At 39.2% G+C, this 24,257-nt stretch overlaps 2 protein-coding genes and 1 long non-coding RNA gene across 3 annotated transcripts in view; 2 read left to right on the top strand and 1 right to left on the bottom strand.

Annotated features, from left to right (window-relative positions):
- Positions 1 to 5,523, top strand: part of syngap1b (synaptic Ras GTPase activating protein 1b) — a 175,166-nt gene extending 169,643 nt beyond the window's left edge. The window contains 1 exon segment of the mRNA XM_025911552.1: positions 1 to 5,523. Coding sequence (XP_025767337.1) covers positions 1 to 333 — 333 coding nt within the window. The 3' untranslated portion in view covers positions 334 to 5,523.
- On the bottom strand, positions 5,348 to 10,182 carry LOC109204192 (uncharacterized). Its single transcript, XR_002063746.2, has 3 exons — positions 9,946 to 10,182; positions 6,933 to 7,400; positions 5,348 to 6,841 (listed from the first exon to the last, which is right to left on the bottom strand). It is a non-coding gene; the product is annotated as an uncharacterized LOC109204192 (long non-coding RNA).
- smg5 (SMG5 nonsense mediated mRNA decay factor) overlaps positions 9,340 to 24,257 on the top strand; it is a 22,768-nt gene continuing 7,850 nt past the window's right edge. Inside the window, exons 1-15 of the mRNA XM_003443145.5 lie at positions 9,340 to 9,791; positions 10,204 to 10,302; positions 13,985 to 14,108; positions 14,749 to 14,905; positions 15,826 to 15,915; positions 16,567 to 16,656; positions 17,502 to 17,580; positions 17,664 to 17,789; positions 18,737 to 18,805; positions 20,194 to 20,423; positions 20,706 to 20,843; positions 21,966 to 22,886; positions 23,020 to 23,189; positions 23,284 to 23,359; positions 23,893 to 24,068. Coding sequence (XP_003443193.1) covers positions 9,727 to 9,791; positions 10,204 to 10,302; positions 13,985 to 14,108; positions 14,749 to 14,905; positions 15,826 to 15,915; positions 16,567 to 16,656; positions 17,502 to 17,580; positions 17,664 to 17,789; positions 18,737 to 18,805; positions 20,194 to 20,423; positions 20,706 to 20,843; positions 21,966 to 22,886; positions 23,020 to 23,189; positions 23,284 to 23,359; positions 23,893 to 24,068 — 2,610 coding nt within the window. The 5' untranslated portion in view covers positions 9,340 to 9,726. The remainder of the gene's footprint in view (positions 9,792 to 10,203; positions 10,303 to 13,984; positions 14,109 to 14,748; positions 14,906 to 15,825; positions 15,916 to 16,566; positions 16,657 to 17,501; positions 17,581 to 17,663; positions 17,790 to 18,736; positions 18,806 to 20,193; positions 20,424 to 20,705; positions 20,844 to 21,965; positions 22,887 to 23,019; positions 23,190 to 23,283; positions 23,360 to 23,892; positions 24,069 to 24,257) is intronic.

Consider the following 24,257-nt stretch of genomic DNA (forward strand, 5'->3'; position numbering starts at 1 on the left):
GAGGACCAGCTTTCCTCCCTGGGTTCTGCAGACCCCGGTGTGAAAACTGAAGGTGGAGGGGGAGGTGGAGGAGGTGGAGCAGTAACCAACGATCAAGGCCTCAGAGTCTCTTCCTCGGGCATTTCCTCTGTCAGCTCGCCCCACAATGGAGTCCTCCCTCAAACCATAGATCCTCCCTCTCTACCCGCTCCTCATCAACATCCTAGTCAGAATGGAGAGCTCCGTGGCAGCCAAACATCTTCCCCAATGACAACCTCACAGACAACTGGAACTACAGCAGCAGCAACTACAGGCATAGCAGAAGAAGGGGGAGTAGGTCAAACACAGCACTGAGCCAAATCAGAGAGAGATGACCCAAAGGAAAACACCACCCCTGCCCTTTCCCCATTTAGCAAGACAGTTCTTTGAAAAGAAATCACCTTTTATGTTCTTATTGCCCAGGCAAGAGAGAGAAGAAAAGCGAGCAGGAGACGAGTAGTAATCATACAGCTACTGTACAGTGCTTAACACATTAACACACAACACAAAGGGCTCTTCAATGGACATTTGTTCTCTTGATGCTCACATGGAGCTTCAGATAGTATCAGTCTTGCAGGACAAGACAGTGATACCTAATCACGTACTTTGAATCTGTCAAACAAAGCATTAACATGCATACCAAGATATGTGAATCTGTGCTCCGTGCACTCATCGCCTGTCTTTGATTCCACTAGAAACAAACATGTAAGGATCAAGAACTATAGAATGTCTTGCACCCCAAAGACTTCATAGTAGCCATTAGCAAAGAAGTGCTAGAAGCTAGAAGCTAGCTTACAGTAACCCTTGACTCCCATGGATGTAGATGCATTAATATATCCTGAACACGCCAGGCTACAGTTTGTTTTAGTAGGAATGTGGCAATGTGGTCTGGCTTTCATAGTGCCTTTGAGTGTTTTTCCAACAGGGTTTTACAATACAGTTAACAGATGGCGATCAAGTTGGCTTTGCAAGTAAGGGAAACAATATATGGGCCGAAAACAGAGATTCAAAGACACAAGATCAAGCATCATAGTGGTTTGAGTGATGACAGACATTTCTGGGAACTTCTTTCTTTTTTTCAATCTAAGGGACGTCTTGTTTTTGGACTGAGCTCGTGCAATTTTTCTCTTCTCAATCTCAGAACCGATTTGTGATAAACTGGTGCTAAACAGAAACAAATGGTGCCATTTTCCAAGTCAGCTGTCTGTGTCTGCCATAGCACTGCCTCTTTCATGGTTCACTCACTGTCTTTTCTCTCTCTCTCTCTTCTGCAGTTTGTCTTTGACAGGACTTTTTTTTCCTCCCAATATGTTCCGTATGTGTCCGTCTTTGTTCTTTGTGCATCGTGTTGTGTTATGCTTAAACGGGGGTGTTGGGGGTTTCCATATCTGTTTTTGCTTTTTTTGCACTCCTCCAATCTCTGATTTTATTCACATTTAATAAAAGCAGCTCCCAGGCTCAGAATTGATGGATTAACTTTTGCACTTTTGCCTCCAAAGGCTATCTGTAGTTTACAACTAGCACTAGTAATTTTAATACTTTGAAAGACAGGGATGAATGAAGTGTATTCAGTGTTTGTTTTTTTCTTTCACTTAAATTATGTTGATCCTTTGTTTTTCTAGAAGATGATTAGTTTGCTTGTTTCAGGCACAGCCTTTAATAATTTATCTTGCAATTTTCACCAAAACAAATAAATAGTAAAAACAGGTTAGCAGTTGTTTTGGCCATGCACTACATTGTACCCCATTTTTACTTTCAAATTTGCCAATTAAACACAAAGAGGATTTTGTTTCCTTACAAATATCTGTGAAAAGACCATTTCTAGGTTTGCTACGCCTGCCGTTAAGTGCCTGGGATAGATGTATTGAGTATCCTTTGGCCAGTAGACTAGCTAGTCATCAACCAAATGCACCTTATAAAGCCTTGCTTAACACAATAAAATAAATTATATCCCTGATCCTACAAATTATTATATATTATATTATCTTATATATTACTGTGTGTACTTTGCTTAACTTGAGGTTTCTTTTTGTAAATGAAAAGAGACCGGTTGTTGAAAACAAAGCAAAAAAAAGAAAAAAAGTTTGACAACACCATTTAAACAAACCAAAAAGTAAAGCATTTAATTTATTGCAAATTTTAGAGAATTGTTTGATGTACTTTGCAAATGAACTCATGATTTGATTTCTCATGTGTCCAATGCTGAAAACACGTCTTTGAAATGTTTGCAACATGTATCCATATTCCTTCATTTTGTGTATGAACTGTCTGCTGTAAGGTTTGTCTCGATGTGATTTTGTTTTTGTCTTTGTAGCCTCACACACTGGTGTCGCTCTGCAACAACTTGGCTTGTTTTAAAGTGCAGGTTGAACCAAGAAGTGTTTCACATCAGCCATTTTTCTCTTTAGACAGACCACAACATTTTTGTTTTTGCCGTGTCAAAGGTCAAAATGGCCTGCGGTGGTTAAGCTTAGATTAGACTTCTAATGATAGTGAATGTTGAACCACCAAATGTTAATAATGCTAGCAGTCTTATGCAGGGAAAGATTGTCTATTTAGGGCTACTTCTTTCTTGTGAATTTACTTGTGTGGTGAATGTTGGATTCAAAGCGGGCTAGGTTATGAACATCAGTGTCTTTTCAGAGACGTGATATGATCCGTGATTGAGAAATTAACATTGCTGTGAAAATACCTCAGTGACTCAGGTAAACAAGCAGTTGCCTCAGAGCTGAACACAAAAACTATAGAAAATAAAAAGAGACGAGTCCAGCTTTGGAAAGACTGCCACCATGCAGATACTCGGTCAATAGCTATGCTTTAATAGCACCTGATCAAGCACCCTCCCCCGTTTCTTCTCTCTCTCTGTCTCCCTTTTTTCTCCCCCAGCCACTCTCAAAGCTTCATCGAGGACAATGTGGAACCTAATTGGCTGATGCACCACCGGCAGTCTGCAGGGTGGCATGGCCAAATGTCCAGAGCCCTCTCTCGTGACGCGATTGGCTGACAAAGGGAGAACTTGGGGCACTGGTCCCATTCTCTTTGCTCAAAGGATGGTGCAGAGCCCCAGCGGACCATGTAAGGAAATGCTGGGTTTTTTTGGCTTTTTTGTTTTCACTTTACTTGGGCCCTCTCTCTCTGATTTGATAACAGGATTATTTTTTTTTTTTTAAATATGTTTGATGCCTCATGGTTGGATCTACATTTGACTTACAAACAAAAGGTAGGCTGGACAGATATTGTTGTTGTCAGCCTGCCGAGCATGCAAAGAACAGCTATGCAGTCTGATCAATCAGCAGAACGGAGGAACACAAAAGCCAAGGAAGGCGCGATGCTCAAAGTGAGAGAGAGGGGTGGGTAAGATGTATTTCAAAGGTGCTTGACTTCTCTTAAAATTTTCAGTCCAAGCTGATTTGCTTTCATAGCATTTATTTGCCTCTCTCTCTCTCTCTATCTCTATCTCTCTTGTAGTCTTTTCAAATTACCCCTTGATTCCTCTTCATCTATTCACTCTTTATGCATCTAGGATTTTAAAAAGCATTATTTAACCACTTCAGTCTTACTTCGTTCTAGACACACTTGATCTCTTTCTCTCCTCGTAGTTTTTAGCTCTTCCGTTTGAATCTCGTTCAGCGTTTGATTTTAAAGGAACCTAAATATGCACAGCCTAATTCATAACGTAAAACCGCTTCTAAACAATACTCTTGCTTCAGTGAAGACTTTGAAAAGCCGGACAGAATGTTATTATTTATATTTCTATGATGAAACTGCTTATTCTTACAATTAAAGAAAAACTCTTCGTTTAAAATCTTCCGGAGGAGATATTTATTTCTTGATATAGATAGATGCCTCTATCTAATGGAAGTTCATAAATAACCCATTTTATATGAACCGAGTTTCTTACCGAGACAATCTTTTGGAAAGAAGAGTTGCCCCAAAAGACTGCGGCGAAAGGGACGAACTCGTGTTTCACCTACTCCCCTTACGACAGTTTGCACGTTGCTGACACCTGATCCCTCCTTGCTCTTGGTTATTATTGTTCAAAAGTGAAAAAAGTGGACGGATGTCGCCATGGAGCTCTCCATATACGGACGATGTGAAAGTGATTGGATAAGGACATTCTTACAGCTATCGTTTTGTACTCCACTTTGACTTTCTGTCTGTAGAGTTTTAACCAAGCAGAGGATGAACTCTTGGTTTCAGTGTGGCCACATTTCTGCAGTCAAATTGCTGTAAAACTCCCCGTTCTCTTTCTATGGATGGACTCCACTGACACCAATCTGAGTTGAAATCCCTGCCATTTCCACTTTTGACTGAAGCGAGAGAGAGACATGTTAGAGGTCCTGCTGAAACGAGTGAATGTGTTTGTATATAAGTGTGTGTACTGGCTCAATCTTTGTGTATATACTGGATACATGTGTATATATGGTATGTCTATGTGTATATACAGTTTGTTTGTATATGCAGAGTGTACAGCTATTTTTTCCTCTAATGTTTCTCTCTCTTTCTATGAATAGGTCTTCTCAAGTTACCAATATTGAGGCATGGAAAGGTTTTTACATGTACTGACAGCTATCAGAGGCACTTTCTGTGCAGACTTAGAATATCAGCAAGGTCTGTCACTTCTAGCTGCATTCTTGAAGCTCTCATACAAGAAGTAACTCACGTAATATTAAGCTTGCACTCATTTTCTGACCAACTAAAAGAGCTTTTCTAAGTAGATTTGGGTGACCAAGCAATGTTTGTACATATATAGACTTAGACCTTTTTTCCCCCCAGAAACCTCCATTTGCATTTCTTTAAAAATTCTCAACCTGTTTTGAGTTCTTGCGTATCTGGCGTTCACTTATATGTTTGCAGCGGTTGTCAATCAGAGCTATATATTTATTCAGACAACCCTTATATATTTCTTGAAATTTTGTTCCCCAAATTCTGCTTCTCATGGAACCGTCTAACCTTTTTGTGCGGCTAGACTGGCAAACCCTTCCATGAAAGTCTACTGTCATTACTCACCATTGCTCGTTTTTGTATAGGTCCTTACTAAATAAGTGTGCCTCCTCCCCCTTATACTCTTACTAACCTTAGATCCGTTACCTCCGCTGATCGCTCATCTCCATTACCCCTTGACAAGCCATAGCCCCCACCCTCCGTGAAACCTCCTCTATTGTTGTTTTGACAGGACAGACATTTGGGGATTTTGTGTATATTAATGGAAGAGTGGTGTTGAAGAGTGTATTGCAGTTGTATATGGATTTGTTATGAATGTGGATATTCTGATCATTGAATTATTATTGTAATAATGATAATAATTATTGCCTCTTTGATTTTGTTGATTAATTCCTTTGATGCAGTTGATGAAGATGCCATTGTTCCTTTTTTTCTTTCTCTCTCTCTCTCTCTTTTTTTTTTTTTTTGGAATACACCGGAATTTATATTTTTCGGGTGGGTGATTCTGGAGATAGAAATACATAAATAAATTAATAAATAAACAAATAATTAAATTCTTAACTTTGTGTGGAAATGTGTGTTCTACCTTCCTGGACCAACTCTGGATGATTTCAGAGAATGTAGAAAGTAGAAAACTTTTTTCTTTATTTGCATAACCAAAGTTTAATGTACCTTATTCCTCTTTTTTTCAAATGCACATGAATAATCCAGAGTTTTGGGCCTTTTTGTTACTCTGATGACTCAGACACACTGCAGTCTGGTGTATATATAGCATTATGTATACAGTGATTTACCATGCACAAATGTAAGTTTTTGAGCCAATCCAGTGTATTTCATGGTCTCAACCAGGTCAAACTATAAAAATTGCATTAAACCTAAGTAGTACCTCTTGAGCTTTAAAGTCAGGCCAATGCAAAAAGTTGTAATGTGAGTACATTTTTTTCCCGGGATACTGATAAAGCTTGTAGTTATTTGATTAACTGATGTGTTGGTACATGCAGCTTTAGCTCCTACACCTCACATCTACTAATTTAAGCAACTGAACTGGACTTTAAATGCAGTCTATGCTTAAATCTCCTTTTTTAATGGTCAGTAGGGGCAGATCTCATGGTTGCAAAAAGTCTTGTTGTATGACCATATTAGAAAATGACCCTTCGCTTTTGATTTACGACGTCTGCAGACACTTTCCTGATGACTTTATGGTCTCGTATGCTAGTCTCAAGGCCAATTTAATCCTGTGTCATTTTATAAATTATGGTTTAAGAGGAAATATGTAATAGTGTCTTTTAACTAGTGTATGACTGACAAAGGGCTTACCTTCACAATTCACTGCTGAGAATCAGCCTATCGTTTATATACGATCTAGCAATAAATCTTGAGTCAGTCCCACTTACACCGCCACTAGTGCAACACTGTTTGATCATACATAGCTTGTAATATTCGACTATGTCACATAATTAAATCCACATAAAAACTACCGAACTAATGTACAGTTTCTAAAAGAGAGAAGTCACACATTTAATCTCATTTATTTAATTACTAAAATTCAAAACATTATACTTGACAACCTCTTGTAACTGTGTGTGTTCAGTGTACATGTAAAACAAAGGAAGTTGGCGATCAGTTCACAGTAAGAATTTGGTTTCATCACAGTGTTCACGCATCTGTGGGTGATTTAATCGTCGTTTAAGGACTGTGATTCTTCACTTGTGGTGGAACAGATCATGTCCTCACACGCTCCTCAGACACGGTGCCCAGGGTGAGGAGGGCAGGTAAGATTTGGGATCTGAGAATTCGACTGAATTTAGTAAGCTTGTAATTATCTTCATCCTCCTACCTTTAATTGCCTGCAGTTCCTTCGGGGGTTTGCAACTTGTGACTTTGGACATAAAGGAAGAAAAAGCACTTAAGCAGAAGGTTCATGATGTGTAAACTGAACAAACAGAGCGGAGAGTTCCACCCCAACTTACCTGTAATTACTACTCTTGTAATTATTCTGCCAGGGGACACTGAGAAATTAAAACAAACAAACAAACAAACAAACATGTGCTTGCAATAACCGGCCAAAATCTGTGTTTTTGAGAGAGAGTGGGCTCTCTGTGACATTTCCCACAGTAGGCAGATACATAAAAACATAAAATTATCGAAATGTTTTATAGATGTGTGCAATAATCCATGAGCTTTATAGTCCTCTAGTGGCATCTACCTGAAATTACAAGAACAGAGGTGCATTCTAGCCTATTAATAAACCCAGTGTTTTAAGCAGCATTTTTGATCAACATGGTGTAAGGATCAAAACATAAATTGTATGTAAATATTGTAGGTATTAATGCCAATATGGGACAAAAACAAACATGAGATTTTGCATATATATAACATGACCTGTAATCCTGTAACCCATGCAGCGAAGTAATTCCTCTTCATGTCTGATGTAGTTGCTGTAAAGCAAAAACAAAAGAAAAATAAACACATTTCATTTTTTTTCTGGTAATGGAAATTACCAAAATGTCCTAATAATCAGAGCGGAAGATAGATCACATTGTCTTATGCATGACCACACACTTCTGAGCGTATTCATAAAAACTGTGTGTGTAGTCTGTGTGATTTTTGTATTTTAGTGATTAGATGTTACAGTTTTTATTCAATCGATTTGGCACAATTCTCACAGCAGAAAAGTCGTTCCCACCACTCAGAACAGTTAGGGCATTTTTCATAACACGGACTCACCTGTGCAAAATACAGTCCAACAATCAAAACCATTTTCACATTTGTCAGAACATGAATAATCAGCCAATCACTTCAGCTCTAATGAAAGAATTAAAACCTTTCAGAAACAAAAGTTAAATGCAAAGGTTTTTTTTAATTTTACAAAACTGATGAAATGAAGAAAAGCAGAATAAAACTCATAAAGTTAAAGCATCAGAAAAAAATACAGTCTGATAACATAGCACCAATTACTGTTTAGTCCAGTGAAGTCACGATATACATTCAGCAACCACTTTATTAGGTACGTCTGCTCCATTGCTCATCACAGTAACCCAAATATCTAATCACCCTTTCACATCAGCAGCAACTCAAATCATTTAGACATGCAGACATGGTCAAGACAGCCTGTCAAGTTCGAACAAGTTCAAGATGACTGAAAGTGGCATGGTTCTTGATATCAGATGGGCTGGTGTGAGTATTTCAGACATTGTTGATGTACTAGGATTTTCCAGCATGGCCATCTTCAGGGCTTACAGCTGATAGGAAGGCAACAGTAACTCAAATAACCACTGGTTACAAACAAGCTATGCAGAAGAGCATCTCTGAAAGCAAAACACATCCAACCTTGAAGCAGATGGACTACACGTGGCAGCTCAGAACAGGAAACTGAGACTACATTTTGCGCAGACTCATCAAAATTAGACAACAGAAGATCGAAAAATACGGTACTCAGATGGCCTCGAGTCACCAGATCTATTCAATTCAGTTCATTTCAAAATTGTTTATATAGCGCCAAATCACAACAACAGTCGCCTCAAGGCGCTTTATATTGTAAGGTAGATCCTACAATAAATATCTCAGTACAGCAGAGCATCCTTGGGATGTGCTTTAAAGAGAAGTTTGGATCAGCAGCTGTGACACAAGACTGAAAGTATGTATTTCTATTTATTGCTAGTAAACCACTGAGAGTGTGTTACTGTATTTGATCGTTCATACATATTTGAAAAAAGTTTTAAGTCATTTGGTTGAAAACGTTGATGCAATGCTGGGCAGTTGAGAATCAATGTTAATAATCAATATAAAGACTCAATAGGGATTTTGTGTTTTTCAGAGCAGAAAAATAAATTAATACATTTTTGTACTTTAGACAGACTATACTTTAGTATCCAGGCCCTAAATATTTTTGTGTGGCCTTGTTGAAATTAAACTCCACAAGTGAATGAAAAAAATATATATTAAATTTAGATGTGCCAAAGTTCTCTGTGTATTACCAGGAAACATCCTCACCGGTGGCTACACAAACAAAAAAAACCTTGAGTTTCTATTTTTTTTAATGTTTTTATTATTATTATTTTTTCTGACTTCTCATGTGAAGTGCCTGACTCTGTTCTGTATTACAGAATTTATATGTAAAAAATAAAAGATATTCTTCAGTTTACAAAAAAATCGGAAATCCCTCACAAAGGGTAGGAACGTGGCTCCAATAGTATGAATCAATCAGATGTGATCTTCAGTGTTTTCCGGCTGTACAGTGTTTGTTTGAAGTGTAAATGCATCTTATTCCTAAATTGCATAATATTTTTTTTCTTTCTTTCTTTTGAAATTTCTGATTTTCTTAAACGGAGGGTTTGTAGACTATCTGGCAACTCTCTTCCGTAATCTCGTGAGTATGTTGTGTGCTCTCGCGGTATTCAGGCGGTCAATGCCTGATAGGAATAATGGCCGCCTTCGTAGCAATGGCTGGAACGGGGAACAACACAAGCGGCATACCGGAGCGTTTTAGCTGACCAGGAACAGCGTAAATTACTGGGCACCCCCTTCTACCCGGTTTTCAGAACGGATGGGTAGAGGGGGTTTTGCCAAAGGACAAAAGAAACGAAAGAGACTCGGAGGGAAGAGGAGGGACGCTAACGCTGCCTTTATAGCTAGCACTAGCTGGCTAGTTGTCGCTGCCGGGGAAGGAATCCGCGGAGTCGTGACAACCGTGCGTCGGAACGGGTGAAGGAAACGGCAGTTAAACGCTGGAGCGTGTGATCAAACATCTGGCTAAGCGCTAATATGAGCGGACCCGGACAGGACAGTGAGCCAGAGGCCAAAGTCCTTCTCATCAAGCGACTCTACAGGTACCTTGACGAGGCCGTTTTTGCCAAAGCTAACCGAGGTGCTAATTGAATTGAGCTGGCTAGCTTAGCAATAGTCAGTGCTTGGTACTACTAGAGAAAGTCCAGCTATTCTCTAACTTATCACCACAGTGAGTAAACCAGCATGCCCGTATACCTTTTCTTTGTAGCATCAGCTAAATTTGATGGGAAGCGCTTCATTCTCTTCAGCTTGTCTTGGCTAATGAGCACGGTAGCATTTGTCATCCGTGTCTTTGTTACAGAGAAGTGAAACAGAAAGGGCTGGGGCTGTTAACCCGACAGCTTATGTTTATTCCGATGTTTGTTCTGTTTCCACCTGACCCTTATGTTGTGGCAATTTGGCTAACAGCGTTGTCATCATGCTGATGCTATGTGTTGCCTAACCTGCCCACAGGGCTGTGGTGGAGACTGTGCACAAGCTAGATGTCATCATCGGCAGCAAATCGTCCTACAGAGAAGTCTTCAAGCCGGAGAACATCAGCCTTCGCAACAAGTAAGTACAAGTGTCTCGGGAGCTTGTGTGAAAGCGGCTGTAATTTGACTTAAACCTCACTGTCTGCATGCAGTCTCAGTCCTGACTAGTCTTGCTAGCTGTCAGGTGTGTATTGAGGCTCTGTCATGCCTCAATGCATGCAATAAATGCAGCATCAGTAAGGATACATTTCCTTTTTTTTTTTTTTTTTAGTTTAGTTTTATTTTTGTTTTTTTCCTTTCTGAGACAAAGACGAAAAGCAAGCGTCACTTTAACTGGTCAGCAGCTTGAACAGGACTATGGTGGTTATTTGTATACTGGATGTTGTGGACAGAAAGCTCAAAACCAATAAGAGGAAGTTGGAAAGTTAACTCAGGAGGCGGCATAATGATGGGTGTCTAAACAGTCAGCAAGATAAGGGAAATGTTATCTCATCCTGCTCTGTGATTGCTCTGGGAGTTTTGTGAAGCTATAACTAGACATGCCTAGAGTATCATCAGGACTACGAGTGAAGCCAGTAAACAAACCAGTAAATAAGTTAGACTATAAAATCAACCAGGAGCTATTTTGATCATTGATTCAAGTGGACTATTATTCATTCTGCTTTGGCTATCTGTCAAATTTGGTACCCGTTCCATGTTTAAACTTTCTGTTGCGATTGGTAGCCATTCAGAACAAACAGGCTTTAAAAGGAGAAGACATCGCGAACGCTTCCTGGCCATCCAGTGTAGATGTCAGTGAAACTGTTTGGAAGACAACGTGAACATTTTATTTGTACTGTATAATCTGCAAATTCTGACAGAAATCTGCAACTATCCTTTGAAGCACCGCTCCTCTCTAAAACAGCAATAAGGATCATTATTAGGTTATTTACATTATTATATAAATAACAAAATAACTTAAAGCAAAAATTGGGAAACGCAAAGTCCGAAGTCTTTATATTAAGGGCCATCAGTCAAACAATACTGTTTGCTCTGGGTCTAAACAGAGCGAGTTGTGTGTGACGTCTTCTTTTGCGCATGCGGGCCGCTTTGATCGTTCACACTAGAGCGCGTTTGGTGTCGCATTTTATTTGTAGTGTGAACAAGCAGACAAAAAAATCGGATTTGATCAAAAAATCGGAATTGAGCATTAAGACCTGCAGTGTGAACGTAGCCCTAGTCATGCAAAGCTACTCTTGAATAGGGATGGGAATTGATTTAGCAATTCCAATTTCATTATCGATATCACTTATCAGTTTGATTCCTTACCAGTTCTCTTGTCGACTCTCATTGGCTCCGCTTTGGGAGTTACCAGCTTTTACTAAGCAGCATATCAAAGACAGTACATTCTGCAAATTAATTGCATGCAGTGGGTCAAATGTTTGTGCTTGTTGGAGGTATTCCCCCTCTTTGTTGTGATCAGTATCAGGATTGTTACTCCAAAAAAGTAATGTATTACACATGTTACACAGAACATTTTTCTTAACAGTAATGATGCATTACATTACTTTCACGTTTTTTGCTAAAATGACCTGAAACCCATTGCCTAATAGTTACTCTTTAACAATGTAAACCTTAGACCACAGTCCCACACACAAACACAAATCCCTGCCCTAATGAGGACCCATTTATGATTTTTCTCTTAGTATTTAGGTATGAACACAAAGCCGACATTAAGAGACTTCAGAGTTATTGCTACAGTGATTCTATTTTAGAAACTTAAACAGATAGGAATGGAGGCTGCAATATGACATCTTATTGGTTTGTTACCTGTTGAAGTTCAGGGTCTGGCTGCTGTGCTGGGGTCAGCATTCACTAAGCTTTAACATCACTTTGGGTTCTTGGCTAGCTTGCAAAGAGCCAAAGTTGTCTTAGCATCATATTGCAGTTGTTTTCTGTTCTGCATGCAGTTTGCAATTTACCATTGCAACCTCGTCCTTTGTGCAGTAATATTAAAAGTAAGGTCCATATCCACACTGCAGGCTGCGCCACAGTTCCTGAAATCAGCTGATTGATAGGCAATGAGATTAACAATTCCAAGAAATTAAACTACTGGGAATGGTTCTCGAATTCCATACCTACTCTTGAAGACACAAGAATCAAAATATGGAAGAATGTGACTGGTACTGAACAATACTGTACTTTTAAGGTATAGATGGGCATTTTTACTGCTATACTAAGCAGTTTGTTTACACTGAAAGTACAAACAAACACTGCTGTGTCAGTTAGTTTCAGAAAATGATTAAAAAGGATAAAATGACTTCTTTTTTTTCCCAATACAATTTTCTAATAATAACTAATTTATTCATGAGACTTTCTGTCCAGCAGTTTGCCATTGGCAGCATTAGCTGGTGTTGGAATAAAATGATCTTTTCTGATGTTAAAGTGTATGAAAAACCAAGCACTGATAAGCATCTTTATAAAATGAGAGAAATGCATCATGTACTTGCCTAAAGTATTAACATAATCGTGTCGTTTACCGCGCACAAGATCTGAGATTTCACAAAATTCTTGTGAACAACTTCTGAATCAGACCCAATGAGTCACACAAGTCATTTCTGAACTACAGATATTTTGTTTTTGTTTTTTCCCAGTACAACACGTACTGTCGTGTTAATACAATGGGCCTGCAACCAGTCAGAAACCTCAAGTCTTTTTTCTGACTTTGGGATAAAACCTAAATATGCAGTCCAATAGGAATGCTGAAGTCACAGATGTTATAATGTTCAGCTGTCCAACTGTACTTCATTATACACATGTTTCTGTTATTCAGCTTCCTCTTATTACATGTGGTGCATGAAATAATAGAAACACTTATTAGAATAACAGAATTACAAGCTACAGCCCCCTCAATGAGCATGCAGATGCAACTTTGAGGTTGATTTAATCCCATTCTAAAACAGTTTCCACAAATAAATTTCACAAAGGTTGGTTTTATTTAAATGCATTTTATCTGGCTGGCATGGTATGTTAATTTCATTGTCATCAAGAAAAAACATAATTTAGAAAAGCAGCAGATTTTCTTGCTTGTGGGGATCTCAAATTTATAAAGTTGCATTAAGTACTTGCTTAATGCAATTAAGTCATTTCTGCAGGGGCTTGGGTTTGAGTTTGGTAAGACCAGTTATTGCAATTCATTCTCCCTCTCTCTCTTCCTACTTTCCTGCCTACTCTTGGCACTCATCTGTCAAGAAAAGTCTAAATATGCTCAAAAATGAAAGCAGCTAAATGTTATTAAGCTGCTGCATGACAAAGTTGTCAATATGCAGTCATTTCGGTCCTTGATGAGCCCGATACTTCATGTGAAATTAAAGCCGTTTTCACACGTGCAGTTTTCTAGATGCTACCCAACATAGATGGATATGAGATTTCAAACGTCACAGTTGAAACGGTCAATAATCTGTCAGCTTTTTATTACAAATCTGGCATAGTGTCCAGTTTTTTGCGAATAGCACAGGTAGTAGTCTGGCAAATTCACGGCTAGTGAGCAGCTTTCTTGCCTTCTGGATGCTTGACTGAGGCTGCACTCTCACCTCAGGAGTTCACATTTACAAAAGTCTCACTTACTGTGGATTTAAATGTAAGAAAGTACTACTCTGACTAGTGTCTGAACCTGATACACCCAACAGTGGTCCAGAACTCGTGTGAAAACACTTAAATAATTGGTCCTTTAACCCAGCTGTCTTCTCATTGCACATGTGCATCTTTTTTTCTGTTTTCAGGCTGAGGGAACTTTGTGTGAAACTGATGTTTCTGCATCCAGTGGACTATGGCCGCAAGGCCGAGGAGCTGCTGTGGAGAAAGGTTTACTATGAAGTCATTCAGGTTATCAAGACCAACAAGAAGGTAAATGTCCCTGCAGCTGTGGAAAAATGACCTCGCTGCATATATTAAACTGACCACATTTGTTTTCTGTTGCTACCTGGCTACTCCAGCTTTTACTTAAAAGATGAACTCTCCAATGTATTTTATATCCATGCCAGTGACCACAAAAGTGTTTAGGAGAATAATAATTTCACAATAATCAATCATTTTCAGCTGTCCAGTCTGCAACTTTGTTTTGGTTCATTGTCATAGCACTATAAAACTGCAGTGGATGCAGACATGATAGAAATGCTATATTTATAGTGTCAATACTTGAATTAATTTATGGTGATGAAGTGTTGGTGTCATGTTCACAGCCAATTTCAGCTTTTAAACCTGCTTACCCTTTATTGCAGGTTAACGCTGGTTTAATATGAGAATCGTTGGATTATAAAGCATTTATTTTATACATTTTATTTTATACAAAATCTTCTTGAAACTCAACTTTATAACAACATGACACAGTTGCCAGTTTTAATCTTGTCTATTTTACATTAGTTATGTTTTCTTTTTTAAGTTGTCTGTTATTTCGGTGCAGATCAAAATAACAGTGTACTGTATACTGTTCCCTTCTCTAAAGTCCTCGCTTCTCTCTTTTGATTTGGGTTTTCTTTCACTGCAGCACATCCACAGTCGCAGTGCTCTGGAGTGTGCCTACAGAACTCACCTGATAGCCGGCGTGGGTTTCTACCAACACCTGCTGCTCTACATCCAGTCACATTACCAGCTGGAGCTGCAGGATTGCATTGACTGGACCCACGTCACAGATCCACTGATAGGTTAGATGAGCCAGCACGTTCTCACACTCTTAGATGCAGGCATAAAAATAAAATTAATGGTCTTTCATTAGCATTTAGGTCCTACAGTTTCAGGATCCTTAAACCACCCTTGAATAAAACTGAGTTATTTGTAACAACAACAGTTCTTTTAAAATGCCTAATATGAAAAGTGTAAATGTCTGCTGTAGACAGTATAGCTGGTGTCCTTGTGAAAACCTTGAAACTTGATGAAGATAGTTGAAACTTTATTGATTGTTAATCTATGTAATACATTACCTGTACTAGAAACTAAAGACTGACCTCATTTGCTACTGATATTTAAATGCAGTTTAGACTCACTGAACAAATAATCAGCAGTGAAGGTAATGACTCCTGACTACTCGACTGTCAAAAACTAAGACTAAAAAACTCCAAGACAAAAATCCTAAAGACTAATCACACTAAATATTCATGATTATGGATAATCATTAATATAGTTTTTTGTTTTGTTCTTTTAACTGTAATTGTACAGCCTTGTTGTCAGGGATAATACAGCCAGAGAGGTTTTATGTTCCCGCAAGGTGATGGTTTATAGTCTGTTCTGTAAAAGTACTTGTTCTTGACTCTGTATGATATTTCTTATTTTTGTGAAAAAACACTGCAAAGATGCCACAACCCAGCCTCTGGATATCGAGTAAATCGCCTCTTCTTATCCAACTTAAACAAAACTAGTTTTGAATGTTAACATTAGAGACATAATGCTTCAAGAGTATCTGTTCCCGGCTCTTTTATTTGGACTCTGTCCTACCCTGTTGCTGTGTTGAAATTTAATCTTGCTGTGTTGTTACATAAGTCCAAGTCATTTTGGATAAAAGGATTGGATAGATGTTTCAAATTAAAAAAAAAAAAAAAAAAAAGTGTTGTGTAATTGTTCCCAACAGGGCGAAAGAAACCAGTGTCAGCCACCCCCAAGGAGATGGAGTGGGCACAGATGGCCTGTCATCGCTGTCTGGTCTACCTTGGAGATCTAGGTAATAATAAGATAATAGAATATGTAATTAATTCAACTATCTGTCAGGCTTGCAGAGGTGTGAGACAGAACGGGTGTCATTCAGTGTGGGAAAATTTGGCTCGGTTATATAGTATAGCTGGCTGAAGGCTGTTTGGTTGGTTTAGATGTATATGAGCCACAGCCACAGGTACGGGCAAAAAAATGTCTGCACCACTTAACACTTGACTCCTGCAGTGAGAACATACGACCTATTTCCCTGCAAAATTACTGATTAACTTTAAAGCACATTAAATATATTGCACTAAAACCTAAAACCCACTAAAACCTGTAAAAATCCTAAATTAAGAAATTCATACTGGGTGACCAGTGATCCATGATTCTATTAGAGGAACTGTTTTCAAGCTGTTTTGGTTTATGATAGTCCAGCACCCTTGTAAGACTGTGACAATGCTGTAGCATTAAAATGAAGGATGTTTCACTTTGTAGCTGTTTTTTGTTTGTTTGTTTGTTTGTCTAAAGCCATTCCAGGTCTGTGTGTTTGTGCACATTTCTGAAATAATTAATTTCAGTCTTCACCTTTTCAGCCACAATGCTGTAATCATATAGATTTGCATTTATTTATTTATTTATTTTACTTTAACTGTGATGTTTAATATCGTTTTCTCCTCAGCGCGCTACCAGAACGAGCTTGCAGGAGTGGAGGCTGAGCAGCTGGCAGAGCGGTTTTACCATCAGGCATTGTCAGTGATGCCACACGTAGGTGAGTGACGAGAATGTAGGGGTTTGTTTGTTTTTTCAAACAGTACTGTATTGCCATACCCGTGGTCTTACACGGCATGGAAGGGATGTGGGGTGATTTAAAAGTTGTATTTTTTTGCCAGAACAACACAGATGTTAAATCCAGTGGTTTAGTGTTGTTTTTTGGTTTGTTTGTTTTTGTTTTTTATATTGTAAGTATAGTATTGTGAAATATGCTTACTCACGTTCTCAGAAGTTCAATACACTTTTGTGTGTTTATTGTAAACATGGAGCGCATAAACGCCTTTTTAGTTAAAATGGCAAGCTTAGCATTGTGCAAGGGTTGAACATTTTCCTGCTTTGTTTTTGTTTGTTTGTTTAAAGGCCTGTAAATATACTGGTGTAACTGGATTCTTGTCTATGTACACAACAACAACAACAATTTTAAACTTACTGACACTACTAATACAAAAAGAACCATTAAGTTCATTCATGAGAATAAAAGATTTGTGGTCAGTATACTTGTGAGAAGAATTGTTACTTATTGTTTCTTGTAGTTGAAAAACAATAAGACATCCGTAAATATCACTTACTTGCTATGAACATGTCCTCCCACCGCCTCTTTATACAGACATTGTTCACATTAAATGCAGCTGTATTCATACTTTATAGGGTTGAAAGATATAGGGATATTTCATTAAAACCTACATACGCTTTTTCTTTTCAAATGATTTTTTGGGTTATATTACAATAGCATTTGAGAAACTTACAATTTCTTTTTTACAAATGTAGCATTACCCCATGGTATTCTAGGTACTAACTCAAAAATAAATGCTGACTTAGTTTGTGTTGGTTTTCTGCCAACAGGAATGCCTTTTAACCAACTGGGCACACTGGCAGGGAGCAAGTTCTACAATGTTGAAGCAACTTACTACTACCTACGCTGGTGAGCCATGTTTATGTACGTTTGCAGTGTTTTCAACTGCTCTGGTAAAGTTGTAAGTCTTAACAGATGTAATCTGTGCTCAGCATTCAATCAGATGCCCCCTTTGAGGGCGCCTACGGCAACCTGAAACGCCTGTTTGACAAAGCTGCCAAGATGTATCATCAAGTAAAGAAACAGGAAATGAAGAAGTTGTCTCCCTCTCGACAAAGGTGAGGCACATTCACGGGCTACCTTTTAAAGCTGGCTTACAACAAAGCTAGTCAGTCACACTTCATGCAGTGTTTTACACACAATTTAAGGGTCATTGTGGTCTATGAAGTGTGTTATTACTGTGGTAGTAATAAACATTTTCCCTCTGAAATTTGTCAATTTTGGTAAATTTACTTTTCTTGGTCTTAATTTTTCCTCTTTTTGTGTGTGTGTTTGTGTTATTAATGGCCTTCACTGGCTTGCTTACATTGTATCTACAGTAAAACATGTTGACTTCAGTCTGTTTACATTTGAGTAATTTAAATCCAGTCCCAGATGACTACTGGGGCTTCACTTAATTAACAGCTTATGTGCACTCTGTCTCAATCACGTAGGCGCTCTAACCACTGGTGAAAGAAAGCAGCATCTCTCTCCAGATGATATTAAATGATTGATGATCCCACTGGGTAAATTAGATTGTTGAAGAAACAAAAGTAACAGACATCAGTTGGAATAAAAGACAAATATAGACAAAATGAACAATGTTTTAAAAGGAGTGGGTGGGGGGGGTAGTAGGAGGGGAAATAAGATTAAGATTGTTTTCCCACCTGGACAGAGAACAATGTTGTTCTTATTCCACATACATAAATAACCAGTAAGCAGCTTGTACTATATTAAATCCCTCTGTGTTTTCACTTAAGAGTCCAAATATAAAAAACATGGAGCCGAATATATTGTGAACAGGTGTTGTTAATGACATTGCTGGAAGTCTGTATGTTCTCTTCCATGTTCCTGTTTTCTGTTTTTGCTGAGGTCATAGGTCAGATGTTTCTAAAACCACTGATGTTTTCATTTTAAAATGTTTTTCTTTTCTTTTTCTTTATCAAAACATGGAAGTAGTAAATTGATCTTTTATTGTGTTAAACACTCTGTAGTTGATCATTTTTTGCTGTGACCTTTTCTGCAGATCGAAAGACATTAAACGGCTCCTGGTGAGCTTCATGTATCTGCAGAGCCTGCTGCAACCCAAGAACAGGTTTGTGTTTGTGTTGTGACTCTGCGCCCACACTGTTTTAGAATCAAAGTCCACAGTGGAAATAAATCATTTGGTTTTGTGTATTTTAATGCTTAACCAGTTTATCTTTTAGTTTATGCCAGATAAAGGCTTTTACATTCATATGTAGTAAATATTTAACAAATCTGTTTATAGCGTCTTCCCTCTGACGTGGTAGTCAAGTTAAATATTTAACATTCTAAAGTCTGAAAACAGATCTGTTGGATTCCAGGCTAAGAGTTGATTGCCTGTAAAATGTAGATGTAGGATTACTGCAGGGTCTGTCTGGGCCAAGTCTAAAGTTAAAATAAAGGAAAACAAGATTTTAAATTTGCTTTTATTTCTAGTAAATTTAGGTAATTAGATGGCATGTTTAAGACTGGATGAACAAAACACAAAGTATTTTAAAAATCACTTTTTAAAAGTTTGAGTTCATGTCAAATTCTAAAGTCTGAAAAAAGATCTGTTGGGGTGGCTGCAGCTCAGGTGGCAGAGCAGGTCAGCCACTAACCAGAAGGTCGGTGGTTCGATCCCAGGCTGCTCCAGTCTGCATGCCAAACATCCTTGGGCAAGATACTAACCCCATGTTGCTCTCCGATGCATCCATCGGAGTGTGAATGTGTATGAATGTTAGATAGAGCACTTAGAGCTTAGAAGAAGTGCTTGTGTGAATGGGTGTGATTGGGTGAATGAATTAGTTGTGTAAAGCGCTTTGAGTGCTCAGACAGAGTAGAAAAGCGCTATATAAGAACCAGTCCATTTACCATGTCACTTGCTCAAGTTGTTCCACTATGAGTGGTCAGATTGTTAATTTTGCTTAGGAAGGAATTTACTGAAATGACCTGGAGGTATCTGTGTAGTGGCCATAATCAGAGCTGTTCAGATTTTCTAAATGCTAAGGAAAGGAGCTTCAGCCTTTTATAGCAGAGCATACTCTGAACCATCCGATATGAAAGGAAAGGAGGTAATTCCACCCCATAATTCATAGTGATGTGCCACCCGACTGTTCTTGAAAATGGTCAACAAAAGTGTGGCACAGATCATTTAAATGTCAAATATAAGTGTGTTTTCCATTTCATGCCATAATCTGTTGATATGTTTTGAGCAACTATAGGCTGTTGCACCCAGAGTGGAAATATGAATATTATATTACTGTAATAAAATCTTCTTGTTGAGGTGTTTCTTTTCATAGAGACTGTAGATTTGCATAAAAGCTACTTTTGATTGCAAATTTATGTACACAAAGTACAACCAGTGTCCACCACTATATTTTCCCTTAGACCATCAGTGTTATCCTTGGAAATTTTAAATTGCTGAAGTGCATTTACCGTGTTTCTACAGTAAGTCTTTATTTTGTGTGGTTTATGTAGCCCGATGGAAACGGAGCTGACTTCACTCTGCCAGTCGGTGCTGGAAGACTTCAACTTGGTGATGTTCTACCTGCCACCGCCAACACACGGCGGTGCTCACCACACCCCTAGCGAGGAAGAAGAGGAGCAGCAGCAGCACAGTGACAGCTCCTATCCTGTGCTGCCTGACAACCTCATCTTCAAAATGGTGGTCACATGTCTGATGGTAGTGCACAGCCTTAAGAGAGGAGGTAGGTGGTTGTGTAATATTTAAGCTGTTCTAGAGAGTTCATTTTTGATTACGTCACCACAAGTGAACAAAAAGTTTTCAGTACGTCCTCTATGAATCAGAGCACATGTGATGTGTTCACTCCCAAAATGAAGTTTCGACCCTAAGCCTTTGAAAGCGGTCTGTTTTGACAACAATTTGTGTTTAGTCATTAAAGCACTGAATTACTTGGAACTTTAGAGGTATAAAAGTAAACCTTTCTTGTGTTTATTTACCAAAGTGTTTCTGTGTATTTTGTTCTTAGGTTCAAAGCAGTACAGTGCGTCCATAGCATTCACTCTGGCCCTCTTCTCCCACCTTGTAAACCACGTCAACATCCGGCTACAGGCTGAACTGGAAGAAGCAGAGAGTCAGGTGCCTCCACTTCAGACTGACGCTGCAGGTGAAAGAGAAATGTATTCTTTTCCTGTATGTTGGGGAAAAGGCATAAAAATGCACCTGCAAGCTATTTCTTAGCTATAAAAACCATCATCAACCAGCACAGTATCAATAACTACTGTTGTTTATATGAGTATGTTGACTTTTTAAGATGTATTGGAGATTGTGTCGATATATGATGCTGATGTGTTACTTAACCTGACTCTTTAAAACCAAACCAGGGTTTGCATCCTTGTACTCGCCTTGTTGCGTGTGCGAACACCCTGTCCCAACAATGAATGCTGGGGATAACTTTAATGGAGCTCATTGGCACTATTCAGCCTTTTTAATGTTGAGAGTCTAAACTAAAAAACCTAAATAAGGACAGCATTATGGAGAATTTGTCTATGTTAACATACACAGTATATGTCAGCACAAATTAGGACAGAAGCAAACAATTATAAAGTGATGACAACTACTGACACTATGCACATAACAACACTCCAAGGAAAGGAAGGAAGTCGTGTCTTTGCATTTTATTTTAATCACACGCTATATATAAAGAAAGTGCTAACAGTGATTATTGAGCAGTTAAAGATATTTTTGTCCAGCCCTAATGCTTTATTTATAATGGTAAGCCCATACACCCCTCAACCTTAAAAGGCTGATGGAGAACTCGAGAATGAAGCGATGTAGGAGTTTCAAAATGATACCATGGGTGTATCTACTAACAGGACTAGTTCAAATTTTAGTGACCTTGACCTGAAGGTCAGAAGTTTTCTGAAAATGCTGTGAATGTGATAACCTAAGATCAAGGTGATGTAGGATTTTTGAATTGTTACAATAGGTGTATCTACAACAAGGCTGAGTGGTGCCACTGGCTTCCACCAGTATTTTTGTGGTTTAAAGTAAACATCTTTTGGTAAAACTGGAGCTCTTCTGAAGTTTCTCTATTTTTACAAAGCATTTGCTTAACTTGGTTGTATATTGAGCGAAATTAAAGTTCCTCTGAGTGAGTAAGCATTATGTATTTCACTGAACATACTAATGTTTAGTCAAATACATAGTTGAAAGTAATTTTTTTTCCAGAGAAACATCCTCAAAGAACCTGAATGAAATTAAGATGCAGTTTTTATCTCTTATCTAGATGATCTGGACATGAAGGATACGACCGCTGCACCGACAGATCCCTCTGGTGAAAGGCCTTTGCAAAATGGTTCCCTGGAGCAAGAGGATGAGGAGGATAAGGATGAAGATGGCTCTGAAAGGGATGCAGCCAACAAGCACGGCAGCATAGAAGAACAACGCAAGATGAACGAAGAGAAGCAGAGGCAGAAGAAGAAGTACAGCCGCCTTTCTAGACTCCGCCGTCGCCGCTGTGCTCGCAAAGACTGTCACGGAGAGGATGAAAGTGACTTGAGCGAAGGCTTCGAGAGTGAAGAAGAAGATGATGACGATGAAGAAAGAAAGGGCCGTGCTGATTCAACGGGTGGGACCACAACAGGAACGCCAGTCAGCTTGTCATCTGTGAAGAAGGAGCCCAAGAGAGATGCCTTGGGCGAGGAGGGCAGCTGGGGAAGCGGCTCCGAGGAAGAGGAGGAGGAGGAAGGAGGAACAGCGTTTGATGTAGAAACTGATTCAGACATGAACAGTCAAGAGTCTCGCTCAGACCTAGAAGACATAGAGGACACGGAAAACTCTGAAAACTCAGAGGGTCACGTCCGGGAGCACCAGGATGACGAAGATGAGGACCAACCAAAGGAAGTCGGAGGAGAGAGAGATACCACCGACACCCCTCCGACCACCAATGGGCCTCTCATGTCCAGTGACTCCAGCATTACCAGTAACCTGCAGGCCATGTCTTCTCAGCTCTTCCAGGCTAAGAGATGCTTTCGCCTGGCACCAACATTCAGTAACATGCTTTTAAGACCTCATGCTTCGTCTTCCTCAAGTATTCCAACCCCTACTGACAGCTCAGCTCCCCCCTCCCAAGAGACTCCTCCTCCTCCTCCTGGAGATTCCCCCTGTGAAATGAACCCCGGTACTGCCAACGGAACCAGTGAAAATGGTAATGTTTAACATTAGTTTTATATAAAACATAAAATCTGTGTTCCCTTTATGATGCTCAATCATCTGACCACAGAAGGTTCACAGTGTTCTAATCAAGCTTGTCTTTTGGCTCATTTTTCCTAATTCACCAGACTTGGACTCTGATTCGGAAGGAAGTCAACACAGCACTCAGTCAGTACATAGTGAAAAAACCCTCTTAGAGAAACTGGAGATTATGACCAATCAGGGGTTAATCCAAGTTGTTAAGGTGTTTCTAGACTGGCTACGGACAAATACCGATATTATCCTCATGTGTGCGCAGGTGAGGTGACAGATTCTTTCCTGCTTTGTTTACGAAACACTGACTTTTCAGGATTGTATTTCACAAACCGTGATCATCTGTGTGTTCTCTGCAGAGTTCTCAAAGCCTGTGGAACCGACTGTCTGTGCTGCTCAACCTGCTACCAGATGGCAGCAAGATGCTCGAGGCTGGTGAGTTACTGGTTGACTGCACTGCACAGAGATTTCTGCTTGTCTCAACGGCAGTCAGGATCTGGCATTTTATTTCTCCTGTGTCCTTAAAGATTAAAATCTAGATCTTATAGATATTACTACTCACTCTGAGCCTCATTCAAGCGCATTTCTTTATCCTTAGCCTAATTATCTCTTAAATGACTTTTTCTGAAGCTGAACTTTATTTATTTCTTGGAAACACGAACCAAATAACACTTGGTAGCTCAGGAGATGTAAAGCAGTAAGTGAGTGAGTGTGTCACCACGGTGAAACGTGTTATCAAAACAACACATTTTTTTTAATGCAGTTAGGTGATTTTTCTTGTTGTGCTTACATCTGAGCTCTGATCTCATCCCTGTACTGTACACTCACTTTACCAACAATACTGTGTAACGCTCAGCTCTCGCACTGAATAGTTATCTCCCTGTGTGACTTTAACACTCTGGTGAGTGTGCTCTGAGTCTACGTTTATGGTACTAATTTGTATTTGTGTGCGTGTGTTCTTGCTGCAGAGCTCGGTCTGAACGCTGAAGTGACAGAGTTGTTAAATGAGTGTGAGCGACCGGATTTGGTCCAGAGTCTGCTGCTGCCTGAGGATCTGGCTCTGCGACACCTGCCTGCTCTCAGTGTAGCCCACCGCCGCCTTGATTTTTCCTGCCGCAACCCCTCCCTCAGTCCCCTACAAGAGGTACAGGCACTCAGACTCATACGTGCACATCAAATTAAGTGCAGGCTAAAAACACTGGAAGGCACAAAAGGAAATTGTCTGTCTCTGATTTATTGACTTAAGCTGGGTAAACACTGAGATTTTGGTTATTGTAGGAAAAAGATGACACATGTGAAAGAATGGTGTTCTTTGGTCGTGACTCCAAACAAC

Source organism: Oreochromis niloticus, linkage group LG11, assembly GCF_001858045.2.
Source record: "Oreochromis niloticus isolate F11D_XX linkage group LG11, O_niloticus_UMD_NMBU, whole genome shotgun sequence".
In the NCBI taxonomy this organism is placed as follows: Eukaryota; Metazoa; Chordata; class Actinopteri; order Cichliformes; family Cichlidae; genus Oreochromis; species Oreochromis niloticus.